General features: G+C 41.7%; 2 protein-coding genes across 3 annotated transcripts; one reads left to right on the top strand and one right to left on the bottom strand.

Annotated features, from left to right (window-relative positions):
* Positions 1-904: 904 nt before the first annotated feature.
* Positions 905-3,722, top strand: LOC108088535 (myosin light chain alkali). 2 transcript variants are annotated; one of them, XM_017186378.2, is made up of 6 exons: positions 905-1,015; positions 1,156-1,183; positions 2,188-2,493; positions 2,560-2,646; positions 2,974-3,020; positions 3,129-3,722. In XM_017186378.2, exons 1-5 carry the CDS (start codon positions 1,013-1,015, stop codon positions 3,015-3,017), a joined length of 468 nt encoding a protein of 155 aa, XP_017041867.1. In that variant the 5' UTR covers positions 905-1,012; the 3' UTR covers positions 3,018-3,020; positions 3,129-3,722. The 2 variants fall into 2 exon arrangements, with proteins under 2 accessions (XP_017041867.1, XP_017041868.1); XM_017186379.2 differs by lacking the exon at positions 2,974-3,020.
* Positions 3,723-7,984: 4,262 nt separating this feature from the next.
* Positions 7,985-8,622, bottom strand: LOC108088478 (40S ribosomal protein S10b). The gene has a single exon (XM_017186274.2). It carries the CDS (start codon positions 8,527-8,529, stop codon positions 8,047-8,049), a length of 483 nt encoding a protein of 160 aa, XP_017041763.1. The 5' UTR covers positions 8,530-8,622; the 3' UTR covers positions 7,985-8,046.
* Positions 8,623-11,632: the final 3,010 nt, after the last annotated feature.

Here is an 11,632-nt window from a genome sequence, read left to right as displayed (position 1 = left end):
GTATCTGTGTCATAGTTTTTATAAATAGCGCGCATTAAAATGTTGTATGGTAGAGACGGCACACAATAAGGCGCCTGAGGGGCCAGTAATGCGCCTTCTATGTAGATGGGGAATAGAACTTTTTGGAAGATGTATAAATATTGAAAAGGCTTTCAGGTGTTGCGGCCGACAAACAAGAAATCGGCCATTTAACACCCCCGCCAACGACCGGCTGACAAAACATTTCGAGTGATAACACGCAAGACCCGAGAAATACGCCGCGGGGCTTGCCAAAAAGACGATCAGGGTCGATGAGTGTATAAATATATATAAATCTGACGAGTATATAGTACATAGCCCCTAAACAGGATCCCTTTCCCCACCGAAAGAAGCCCCCCTCCATGGAGGCGTCCATCTATTGCGCAGCGCTCTAAACAATAAATTCCTGCCACCCCCGAAAAGACTATGTTGCCCAGAGAATATTATCTGCAAAATCATCTGTAACATCGAATGATATTCAACACTATCCGGCTGGGAATGCCACAAGCGATTATTATTTTGCCTTCACGAACGAAATAAAGCGAACAAAAATTCACAGAATTACCGAAAAAACAAAATCTTAAAAATAGCCCGGTTAGGAGAGCATGAAAAGAACATCTCTGGCTCCAAAGGAGAGCCACGAATGAATATATCTTCTGGTCCGCTAGATCTCTGAAGAGAGAGTGGCATTCGAAGATCGAAAAAGTTCCCAAGATGAAAGTAAATTCTTGGCATCGTACATGGGCAATGCGTAGTAGTGTGTGTGTAGCCTTGCGCAGGAGAAGAGCGAGCGTTTCGTCATCCATTCGTATTCGTATTTGAATTTTTCAATTTGAATCTGTATCGGCGTGTGTAAGTGTATGTGTGTGCTTCGGAAAAGCGGCTGGTTGGCTTTCACCTCAGAATTACCTTGCCGTACTGCCGCTGACGAATAACGTTCAGTCGAGACCGAGCTCATCCGCGATACAGTTGATTTTCGCATCAAACAGACAAAATGGTGAGTGAATATCGGGCAAGGAATCTTCTTCACACATCTTCCTCGAATATCCAGTGATCTATATATGCAGCAGCTGAAAAGATTTTCCACACAATCGAATTAATGACAAAATCTACAATCTTTTTCGATTCCGTTGACAGGCTGATGTCCCAAAGCGTGAAGTTGAAAGTAAGTTGAAGCCCGCACGAAAAAGGATTATCTTTAACCTCAAACGAAACCCATCAAGTTAAACCAATAAATTATAATGCATCGCAAAGGAATCGGGAATATCCCAGCAAAAAGGACTAAAATTCATTAAAGAAAATCCTCAAATAACGATTACATAATGTGCGCGTGTGAGATACACAACAAAAAAGTACACAAAAAATCGGTGAACATATTTCGTAATCACTTGGAATATATCGCATACATATACGCGTGCCTATATATAACACTATGCGGAAAATTTTCATTAAGGAATGTCTATATGCATCGCTGGGCTATTTTCATCGATCGTCGGCTGAACGATGAACCAGAAAAGGTTGCCAACACAATTCCGGTAGCGAATCTAGTGCAAAGTTAAGTTTGAGTTATAGAAAAGCCGCGGAAAACAACAAAATATCGTGTGTATATGTCGGAAAAACGAACGCGCGATTGCGATGGCGATGGCCATCTCGTCTGCGAGCCGAAAAGCTGGTCGTTTAGAGATCTAATTTTGGCCAAGTTATTTCTTGAGATTTATTTTCGATCAAACGCACCGAAAGAGAGGAGAAAACCAAGCGACTTTGTGTGTGTATATAGCGCATATATACTGTGTATACTGTGTATATAGCGAAGACGAGGGCGAAGGCGTTCGGTTCGGGTGTCGGATTACGTATACGTAGTGTGTTCTTCTTCGGGTTGGCAATGCTCCCAGATCCCCACTCACGCACACGTATACACGCGAGGGGGCAGTAACTAATGCCCAGCCATGTCAAGATTTTCATGATGACCAAAAATGTGCGTACCAGAATTTTTCAGGGTTACCACATCGACCTCATTTTCGAAGGGTGCCACAACACCCCCACCCTAAAGTATTTTTAACTCAATTAATGAAACATCAAAATAAATACAACAACTTGATGGGATTTACGTTTTACGTTCGGTTGTTCGGTTGCATATTCGAAATGCTAATTGGAATCCTTTTTGCGCAGATGTGGAGTTCGTCTTCGAGGTTATGGGCTCCCCCGGCGAGGGCATCGATGCCGTCGACCTAGGTGATGCCCTCCGCGCCCTGAACTTGAACCCCACCTTGGCGCTGATCGAGAAGATGGGCGGCACCAAGAAGCGCAACGAGAAGAAGATCAAGTTGGATGAGTTCCTGCCCATCTACTCACAGGTGAAGAAGGAGAAGGAGCAGGGCTGCTACGAGGACTTCATTGAGTGCTTGAAGCTCTACGACAAGGAGGAGAACGGCACCATGATGCTGGCTGAGCTGCAGCACGCCCTGCTGGCGCTTGGTAAGTTTAACTAAATTAATACCTTCCCTAATCCTTTAATTAATCAATTAAATTTCTTTTTACCAGGTGAGAGCTTGGATGACGAGCAGGTGGAGACTCTGTTCGCCGACTGCATGGACCCCGAGGATGAAGAAGGATTTATCCCCTACTCTCGTAAGTATTCGTCCCGCAGGCGACCCGTGTGTCCATGTGCTTTTTGTGCATATACAATATGTAAACGCTGTTTGTCTATTCCACATGTCACTCTTTGTCTGCGCACAACCAAAAATCCCCACCAAACTGCACTGTGCACTGAAACCCAAAAAAAAAAAACAATAATATTTGTATGCGTACCTATGTTTGCGTGTCAAATCCCAAAAACACTACACACTCGAAAACAAAAACCAAAACCAACTCCTGAATGTCAATCGAATGGTCTCTGCACGGTGATTGCGTCCTGTTTTCCCGCCGTTTGTCGTCGATCCAAAAAAATATAAACAGAGTTCGTCCAGCGCCTGATGAGCGATCCAGTCGTCTTCGACTAAACAGTAAGTAGGGATTGAGCCCAGATCCTCCGATCCGATGTCTGAATGTCTACTTGTTCCATTCTCTGTAAAGATCCTTTGCTAATATTGTTTATCTTCTTTTTTCCACAGCATTCCTCGCCAGAATGTGTGACAGACCAGATCAGCTAAAATAGTTGAAAACAACAGCTTCAAACCAACTACTACAACAACACCAACAAACTTTTAGCGACAACCATTCTCCATAGATGTTATATTCATCGCTAACTCTCTCTATCTCTCTCTCGTATATTATTTTAATTAAAAATTACTTCTGCTACTACAACTGCAAAATTGAACTTCAAGATAATATTATTTTTTAAAAAATAAAAAAATTTAAATTATAAAATAACGAAAAAAAAACTGAAAAAAGATTCAACGTTTTTGTGCCCATTATTTTGTTATGAATTTTTTGTTGGTTCACCCAAAGAGCAAAGCAATAGTTAATGATTATTTTATATGAGACGTAAATAAACCAAATAGCAAATAAAATAATGTTTAGGCAAATTCGACACCCTCGAGAGCCAAAAGAAGAGGCATTAACCAAGACACAAATTGTTGTTCTTGTTGCCTTTGAGCCTTCTGAGTTTACCATGTGAATGTGTGAAAGAGAAATAAGTCAAATGTATTTAAATAAACACTAAGAATAACCGTGCGGCCCAAAAGGTGTTGCACAATCAATGAAAAGCAGCCGTCGAGAGGGGAAATTGTGGGGTGGGATAATCAAATCAGAACGGCTATTTTAGGGGACGCTAATATTTTTAAATCTGTTAACTTGCTTGTTGATTTTAAATTCAACTCAAAAAAAAATAATAAACAAATTTTCCATTAGAATTTTTCGTAAATAAACTAGGAGCTTAATTTAATCGGAAATATTTGCATGCTATTTTTAAAAAAAAATTCGAGATTATGCAGATTCTCCAAAAAATTTACGTAAAAGTTTGTGAAGCAGCCGATAGATGGGACTATTTTCGCCCCAAGACGATGTTGATTAGTTGTGACACAAACCATTTAGCTATCTTGACAAAAATATAATGATATTATACTTAGGCATGCATTATTTAAACTTAATTATACACTTTTTACTATAGAATTTCAGGCAACATAGAAAAAAGATATTTTGGTGAGATAACTAATTTGTAAAATGTAAAGTCCAAGCAAGTTCTCTTTCGTCAGATATATGCAACCCTCGAATACCCTGTACTAAAAAAGCTACTTCCCACAGCTTGCGGAAAAAGCTCAGCGGCGCGCGCCGCCTGCGAACGTTAGTTAGGAATGAAAATCAGTTGAAAACGAGATAACAAACCCAAAAGATACAAAACAGCCGACAGAGCGGGTGCTGTCTCGCCGTTAAATTAAAATTTGCACCAGCAAAAATTCAAATAAATTAGCAGAGTGACAGTGAAGTGAGTGAGCGTGAAGAGCAAAGTGGAATCATAAATATTGCAAGCAAAGTATATATTTTGCGAGCATTTTTAGCGGTCTGTATCTCTTCTGAATAGTGCAATTGAAGAGCAAGCGAAAGGCATTATACAAAACGCTTAGGCAGTGCTCAGTGCAAAAGTGAAAAGGACTAGCCCAAAGATACACACACAGGAAAATACCGACAGAGTCCAGGTCCTCTGAGTTTTCCCCCCGAGTGCAACAAATACAGACACGATACACACACTCACACACACACACACACTCACACACACACACACACGAACAAAAACACTCGCTCGACTTTCAATATGGCGGATGTCCTGGAGAAAAGCTCGCTGCTGGATGCTGTGCCAGCACTAGGCGATCCCCACCCACCGGTGACCCACCAGCAGTTGCAACAGGAAGCAGCTCCAGTTGCACCACCACCACAGCAGCAGCAGCAACAACAACCACCATTGCAACAGCCACCGCAACCACAACCACAACAACAACAGAAGCCTGCAACTGTGAGGGCTAATCAGGATCAAAAAGGTGAGGGGGAACTTCTACGTTGGTATACCACCTGCAGATATAAGTAAAAGTGACTTCACCGGCCATTACGCATACGCCGTGTGTGTTTGTGTTTTAGAAAATCAATTAGAAAAGTTCAAGGCACACCTCCTTTTGGCCCAAGTTGCATTAGCGATGGCTCAATTAGGCAAATTGTACAGCCGGCACTCCCCAGGACATTGATGTTTATGTCGGGAGGACATGCAGACCCCGTCGCACGTCATGCCCACCACATTATGCAAATAGATTTGGTTGTTCCGCCGTTCTTCGGTTTGTGATCTGTTTGAATAGCAGCTTAGACCCGCAAGTTTACGGCTTTTGGGCCCGTCTGAAGGGGGCTCGACTGCCGGCAGGACGTGGAATGGGCCAGGATGCGGATGCGGCTCTGTTGTGCAACCAACTCTCGGTTTAATGACCTGCAACTGTGGCAAGCAAGACAAGCCACCACCCACTGCTTTTAATTGTACGTAATGCCCGTGCCTTCAGTCCAGACCGATGCATTGTCTAGGTACAAGTGTGTATCTATCAGATACAGATACAGCCGACTGCGATAAAAGTTATCAGACAATCGAGTTTGTGCTGCACTCAGAAAAAGATTATCCGCATTATAACCATACCTAAGACTTTTAACTTGTTTTCAAGTTCACAATTCGTTGAGCAAATAATAATACCACCTTGCCGAAAAATAAATATTAGCTTGCGTTACATTATTTAAAAGTTTACACTTAACTTAGTCATCAAAGTTTGGGAACCGTTTTATATATACATATGTATACTAGGTTAGCTACACTGAAATTATTGACCTTTCTATGATTAGGAAATATAAAAAATATTCAGCAAATGGTGTTAAAATGTTTTCCGAGTGTGCTGCTGTTGTGGTCGCTCTGCAGTTGACCTCGTTTCAATTCAAGCAATGTGTACCTTCGATGGGGTCGTTCGGCTTTGCAGAATTCACCAACAAAAGCCGGCTAAATACTTTAGTATATTTCCTGCCGCAAAGGGTATTTCGCACACGACTTGTTTCCAATTCAGCATTTCTCTAATACAGTTGACTTCATTAGGGCAGCATGATATGTGTGCATCAAAAAAGATACACCCCTGCCTCGGGTGATGATTAAATCAAGTGTGCAAGTCAAGAGCAAACCGGCTCTGTGAAATAAAAACAATAACAATGCGACGCGGCGATAGCTTTGTTTAGCGCTAATAATAAAAGTAAAAATATAGTTGTTGATTACCATCAGGGCTCTCATCCACATGAAGTCACCCGCTCTATATCAACTAGATTAGAAATGGCACTCGCTAGTGTTTTGTTTTGATAAGCAGGTGGAAAAGGCTTTCTACAGTTCGCACTTTCTTTGTCAGTTATATTTTTGCTTATATGTATTAATATTCATGGTCTGACGTAATTCTGCTCTATTGAAAACAAACAAAACTCTCAGCTTTTTTGTGCACTCACCGAGTTTATAAATAGCCAAGATTCGTTGCATTTTCTGTCACCTATTTCACGGTGGCTTTTCAATTATCACAAAACACTGCCAGCTGAGCGACAGTTTCGTTTCTCATTTGCATTTGGCGCTGCAATTGATTTTCCCTCGTGTTTTCTTCTCTCTGTCTTTTACTTTTCTAACGGGGGCGCGCTCTAGTTTTTCTTAGGTATATTTTTTCTTGGCGGAAAGCTTTAAAAACTCTGCTAATTGTTAAGGTTTCCGCTTTGAGAATCAATTACCGAATTTTCGGAGCCATATTTGTGCGGCACGCCTTGCTGCAAACCGTTCGAGCAAGACGAATTTGGATTTTGGTTTTGATTTTGTGACTTTGGGATACGCATGGCCTGCCCATATGGTCTTTATGATTAATTAATTAGTTTGTAAATCGATTAGGGAATTTGTAGCTATTTACAAAAGATATATATTACCTCATGGCTTAATTGATTAAGTAAGTGCAACGATTAGAATTCAAAAGGCATACAATGAACATTTATTAAGTTGTTGTTTTGGCATATAAATGCGTTGTTTATCTGACGGATGCATCTATGGGCTTAACTTGGGAATGCGGCATAGTTTGTGCTTCATTTATTAATTACAAAATTTAAAGTTTGATCAATATAGATGGTAACAAAAAATTAATAAAACTCCTGAGGACCGCTGCGGTTGGGTGTTTGCTTAATTGTTTTCCCGCGAACAAAGTGTCGCTAGACACGCGACATGCAAATCCCCCCAGTCGGTGTGTTACCCTCTAATTAAAGCCACAAAAGAGTTGTCAAATGGCTTCGGCGCGAACATCGCCCTTTCGCCAAGTTGGCACTTCCAATTCCAGTTCAATAAACTCGGCCACCTGCTCTGATTTCGATTTACTGGAACTTGCCCGATTTTCCACGATTTTATGGCCACTTACTGCACTTTCGCCAGCTGGGGAGTCTTCAGTTGGGCGGGTTACCCAATCCCCATTCCGATGGCTAATGCCTCTTTGGACAGACACCGCATAATTTGTTGTTCTGGTTGGAGTTGTATCCATGACCATATTCGGGGTACAGCCCGTTTTGGCCGACACGTCGTGCGTGCTGCTGCCGCACTGACAATTGCCACATTTTGTGGAAGGCAATCAATAATCGAAGTGCGTCAACAATACAAATGTTAAAGTTACCAAACCACCGACCCACCAACCAGCCATAAAAACAACCATGTTCGACACGAAATACGCGTCACCATAGGTCCTAGTCAATAGAGCCATAAATTTGGCTCTTGATTAATTGATAAGGTGTCTCCTTGGGTAAACAAAACTGTAGTAATCAACTAGCTACTAAAAGACCCATATGATTTCAAGAATTTAGGCACAAAGAATTCAATCATAAACATTAAGAGATATGCCTCTTTAAAAACTGGCTACAACTGAAAGCTTTAGAATTGAATGATTTAGTTTAAAAATATTTTATCTAACATACATTTTTTTGAATGCTCACCCGAATTGGGCATGTGTCCTTTCGAGCATGGTTTTATTGTCTGATTAATACATTTACATCTTGTTACCAAGAAATGGCTTAATAGCGGGATCCGCGGCCGAAGCCTCCGCGGAACTGGGGATCGCGTGCTCCGGGTCCCACATCGCCTCGCTTGTCAGGCCCTCCGTCGCCAGTGGTACGCCTGTAAGCCGCGCGGTCCTCGTCGGTCTTGGACGGTCCACCGAAGCCCCGGGATCTTCCAGCATCAGGACGAGGACGAACCGTCTCGCAATGAGCAGTCCGTGCCAAAGTGGAGGGCACTATTTCGGAGGGCAGGTGCAGGTAGCTGCGCAGCTCCTCGATTCCCTCGTTGGTGAGGCACCAGTAGAAGTGCCGCCAGGCGAACTCCTCCCTGACCAATCCTCGCGAGTGCAGTGACCGCATTATCTTAATGACTTGCAAATTGGGAACGGACTGCAGATCAGGATGCTTCTGCACCCGAGGGTCCTTCTTGGCCACGATCACGCCCTCCTTGAAGAGGTACTCGTAGACAGCAACACGATTGACCTTGGGTATGAACATCCTCGACTTGTTTGATTTTAATCCAGAAAATAATGATTAGTGAACTTCCTTAAAGAAAAAGTCAAAGCAAAAAGATGGCGGCCTTAAATAATGTGACCGACCTGACCAACTAAATGTAGTGTTGCAAGATTAAATACTTTTCTTAGTCTATTAACAACACTTTATAAAAGCTTAATTGGTAATTCGCTTTAAAACAAATTTGAGATTAAAGGCATTAACAGCCTTGCATATTTTTGTGTATTTTAAAAAACTTGCCCCATAAACTGGACTGTACTTTGTCCTTACTAAAAGAATAAGGAAAATTTGAAATTAAAATAGCAAAGTATCATACAGATCACTGCTCATTTTCTAAGGTGTTAAACGGTTAGAAAATACCCCTTTTTTGTGTCTCTGCACCTTGATACGCTTTTCATATTCTCACACTCCTGCGGAGCTGTGATTCATCTTTTGCGTCGCAGGACATTCTGGCCAAACATGCGCAGTTCGAGCGACAGCAACCACATGAGGAATTCCTCCCTCGCAGGAATGCTGAACAGAATAATCAATGAGCGAAACGCAGACACAAATTGACCAAGGGAAGCCATCCAAGAGGAAAGCATGCCGATAGATACAACGTAAGCTCACCCCAAACCGGCTGCCTCCCCCAAAAAAAAGCAAAACAAACGCCGGGTAGAAAGGAAATCGAAAGCAATTGGGGGTGGCAAAGCAACCCCCAACGACAAGTGACAACAAACGCAGTCGACCTTGCTTTGCATGCGTTTTCAATTAAATGCATTTAATTTACATAAGGTTTTAGTACTTTTTAACTGAATGGATGGATTAACAAATTAAATTAGGCTGTGTTTTACATATTTTTTTCAATATATTATAGAGATCTTTGCATGAGCTTTACAAGCTTTAAATTTGTATGTTAAATATTCTTAGAAAACAAAGTTATTTATTTATTTGAATTTATTCAAATTTAAATTCCAACTAAACAGTCAAACAATGCTACCAGTCAACGATTTTAGTATGAACTTAACCTTCGGTTGTTGTATTAGCTTAGTTAGGAAAGCAACCAAGCGGCGAATTGGTTATAATTTGAAGCGAATTCGTTTGAAATGATTTTGAAATACGTTACAAGTTAACTTGAAAAACAAAGAAGTAAACAAATATGTATTATTTTATTAATATTAAAACGTATAAAACCCTTAACTCATTTCTTGGATGTACATAATTCCAATTCTAATGTATACAATAGTTAGTTTAAACTGCATTAAAGACGTTCTTCTTATAACTAAAAACATATATTCTCTTCTTTTCAGGTTTGTTTGAAACGTATGCAACTAAATATTGTTAAATGTTAACTCGAAATGGCTTCACTTATTGGTATGTTATAAATATATAAAAGACCCTGTAAAATAAATTTAGCCCTACAACCAGCACAAAAGCATAGACCCATAACCTTGACAATAAAATTAGGCTAAAGAACGTTCCGTGGACGTGACTAGACCACTTGCCTGCCGAAGGATTTATCCTTAGCCACCCCCATGTCAGTTGGGATCCTCGCTGGTTTACCTTTATGTCTACGCATTAGAGCGCCGGAATCTTGCGTGCTGGCTGCTTGTAAATAGACAACAATTAGGGGAGCCTATGACAACAACACCTGGATAATAAGAAGGCCGTAATAAATATTTGCGGTGCGTGGCAAGCGGTGCAAGCTCCCTAAACTCGTGTGTGTGCCCGATTGCCGTTAGCGAAAGGATTATGCCGAAGGAGCTGCACAAATGCGCGTCCACCTTCCTCCCCCATGGCCCATTAAATTAATCAAGTCAAATGAAATCTGCATATAAAATCAACGGAAACAGGGGGGTTCCCATTGTTGGCGTGTTGAATTTGCATTTTTCCCCGGCGCCCCACTAATAAATTAGTATGTCAATAGAATAAGCCAGGCGACGGCAACGACCAAAAGCCCTGTCAGCCCCTCTCCGCGAAGGAAATATCCTGCTCTTTGAACTGCGCAAGGACACGTTTGGTTTGTGCGCCCCGAGAAGTTTACGAGCGGCTACGCTCCGCCAGACCAACTTGGCGTATCAAAACAAATTCTAAGTATTGTAATTCGAAATTTTTCAAAGCAAATAAAAGCAGTCGAGTTTTAACACTCGCGCCAAACACAACGCAGTCTCGCAGTCGTCGCGAGTGCAGTTCGCTCTAATAAAATATTTAAATAAATAAGATAACTAACCCTTACAAAAAGGAGAAGAAATATATAACAATTTTACACAAGTTACAAAAGCAAACTTTTGTCAACGTGCGTGGTTTTCTGAGGTAAATTCTCGACCACATCCTGGCGGCAATCGCAAAGTGCAAAGTGCATTAGCCTCCTCAGACTGTACGTGGCCAAGTTATTGCCCTCTGGCTAGGAAAATCGATACAGTTGCATGGCGCTTGTTTTATGGCCAACTGCAACAATTGATAGTGGTCTGTCTGTGTGATAAAAATCGCTACTGCAGTGGTGCAGCGAAACGGGGAATTCAATTGCCAAAGGACCAAGTTTTGTTAACAATATTTCTGGTTCGCCCCAGCAGAGGGTGAATCTAATTGAAAAGCGACCTGCGCTTAGGAAACTTTTGCGGTTTATGTGTTGCACCTGCAACTGTTGGTTGGCTTGCACTGCCAGTCAGCCAAACTAAGCCCGCTGCCACACAATTGTTGATAATCAATTTGGCCAAGACCATTTGGCCACAAATGACAGTTGTCATTGTTGCGGTTGACATGAACATTGTGTGGAATTTCGGTTTATGTCAGCCGCCAGTAAATCACAAATCATTCTGGCCCTAATTTGCAGTTCTTGTTTCTGCGGGGCCTCCTTTATTTTTATTTTTATTCCTTTTTCGTTTTTCGCTTTCCGATTTTTCCTCTCTTTTTTTTTTTTTTTTGTGTTACTGCCAGGAAGTTGGCGATTCCGGGTCTGAGTCGACACAAGTTGCAGTTGGGGCTTTAGTTTGCCAATCGGGTGTGGCACGTGCTGAGGTTCCTGCTCCTCCAGCAGCAGCGATTTAAAGACGCCCTGTGCAATTTTATCGATTCCCCCCGTCAAATGTAACACACCAAAACTAAAGGC

The sequence above is a fragment of the Drosophila ficusphila genome, unplaced genomic scaffold (assembly GCF_018152265.1).
Source record: "Drosophila ficusphila isolate 14025-0441.05 unplaced genomic scaffold, ASM1815226v1 contig_791, whole genome shotgun sequence".
Classification (NCBI taxonomy): domain Eukaryota; kingdom Metazoa; phylum Arthropoda; class Insecta; order Diptera; family Drosophilidae; genus Drosophila; species Drosophila ficusphila.
The sequence above is the reverse complement of the archived record's forward strand: the minus strand, read 5'-3'. Positions and strand labels throughout refer to the sequence as shown.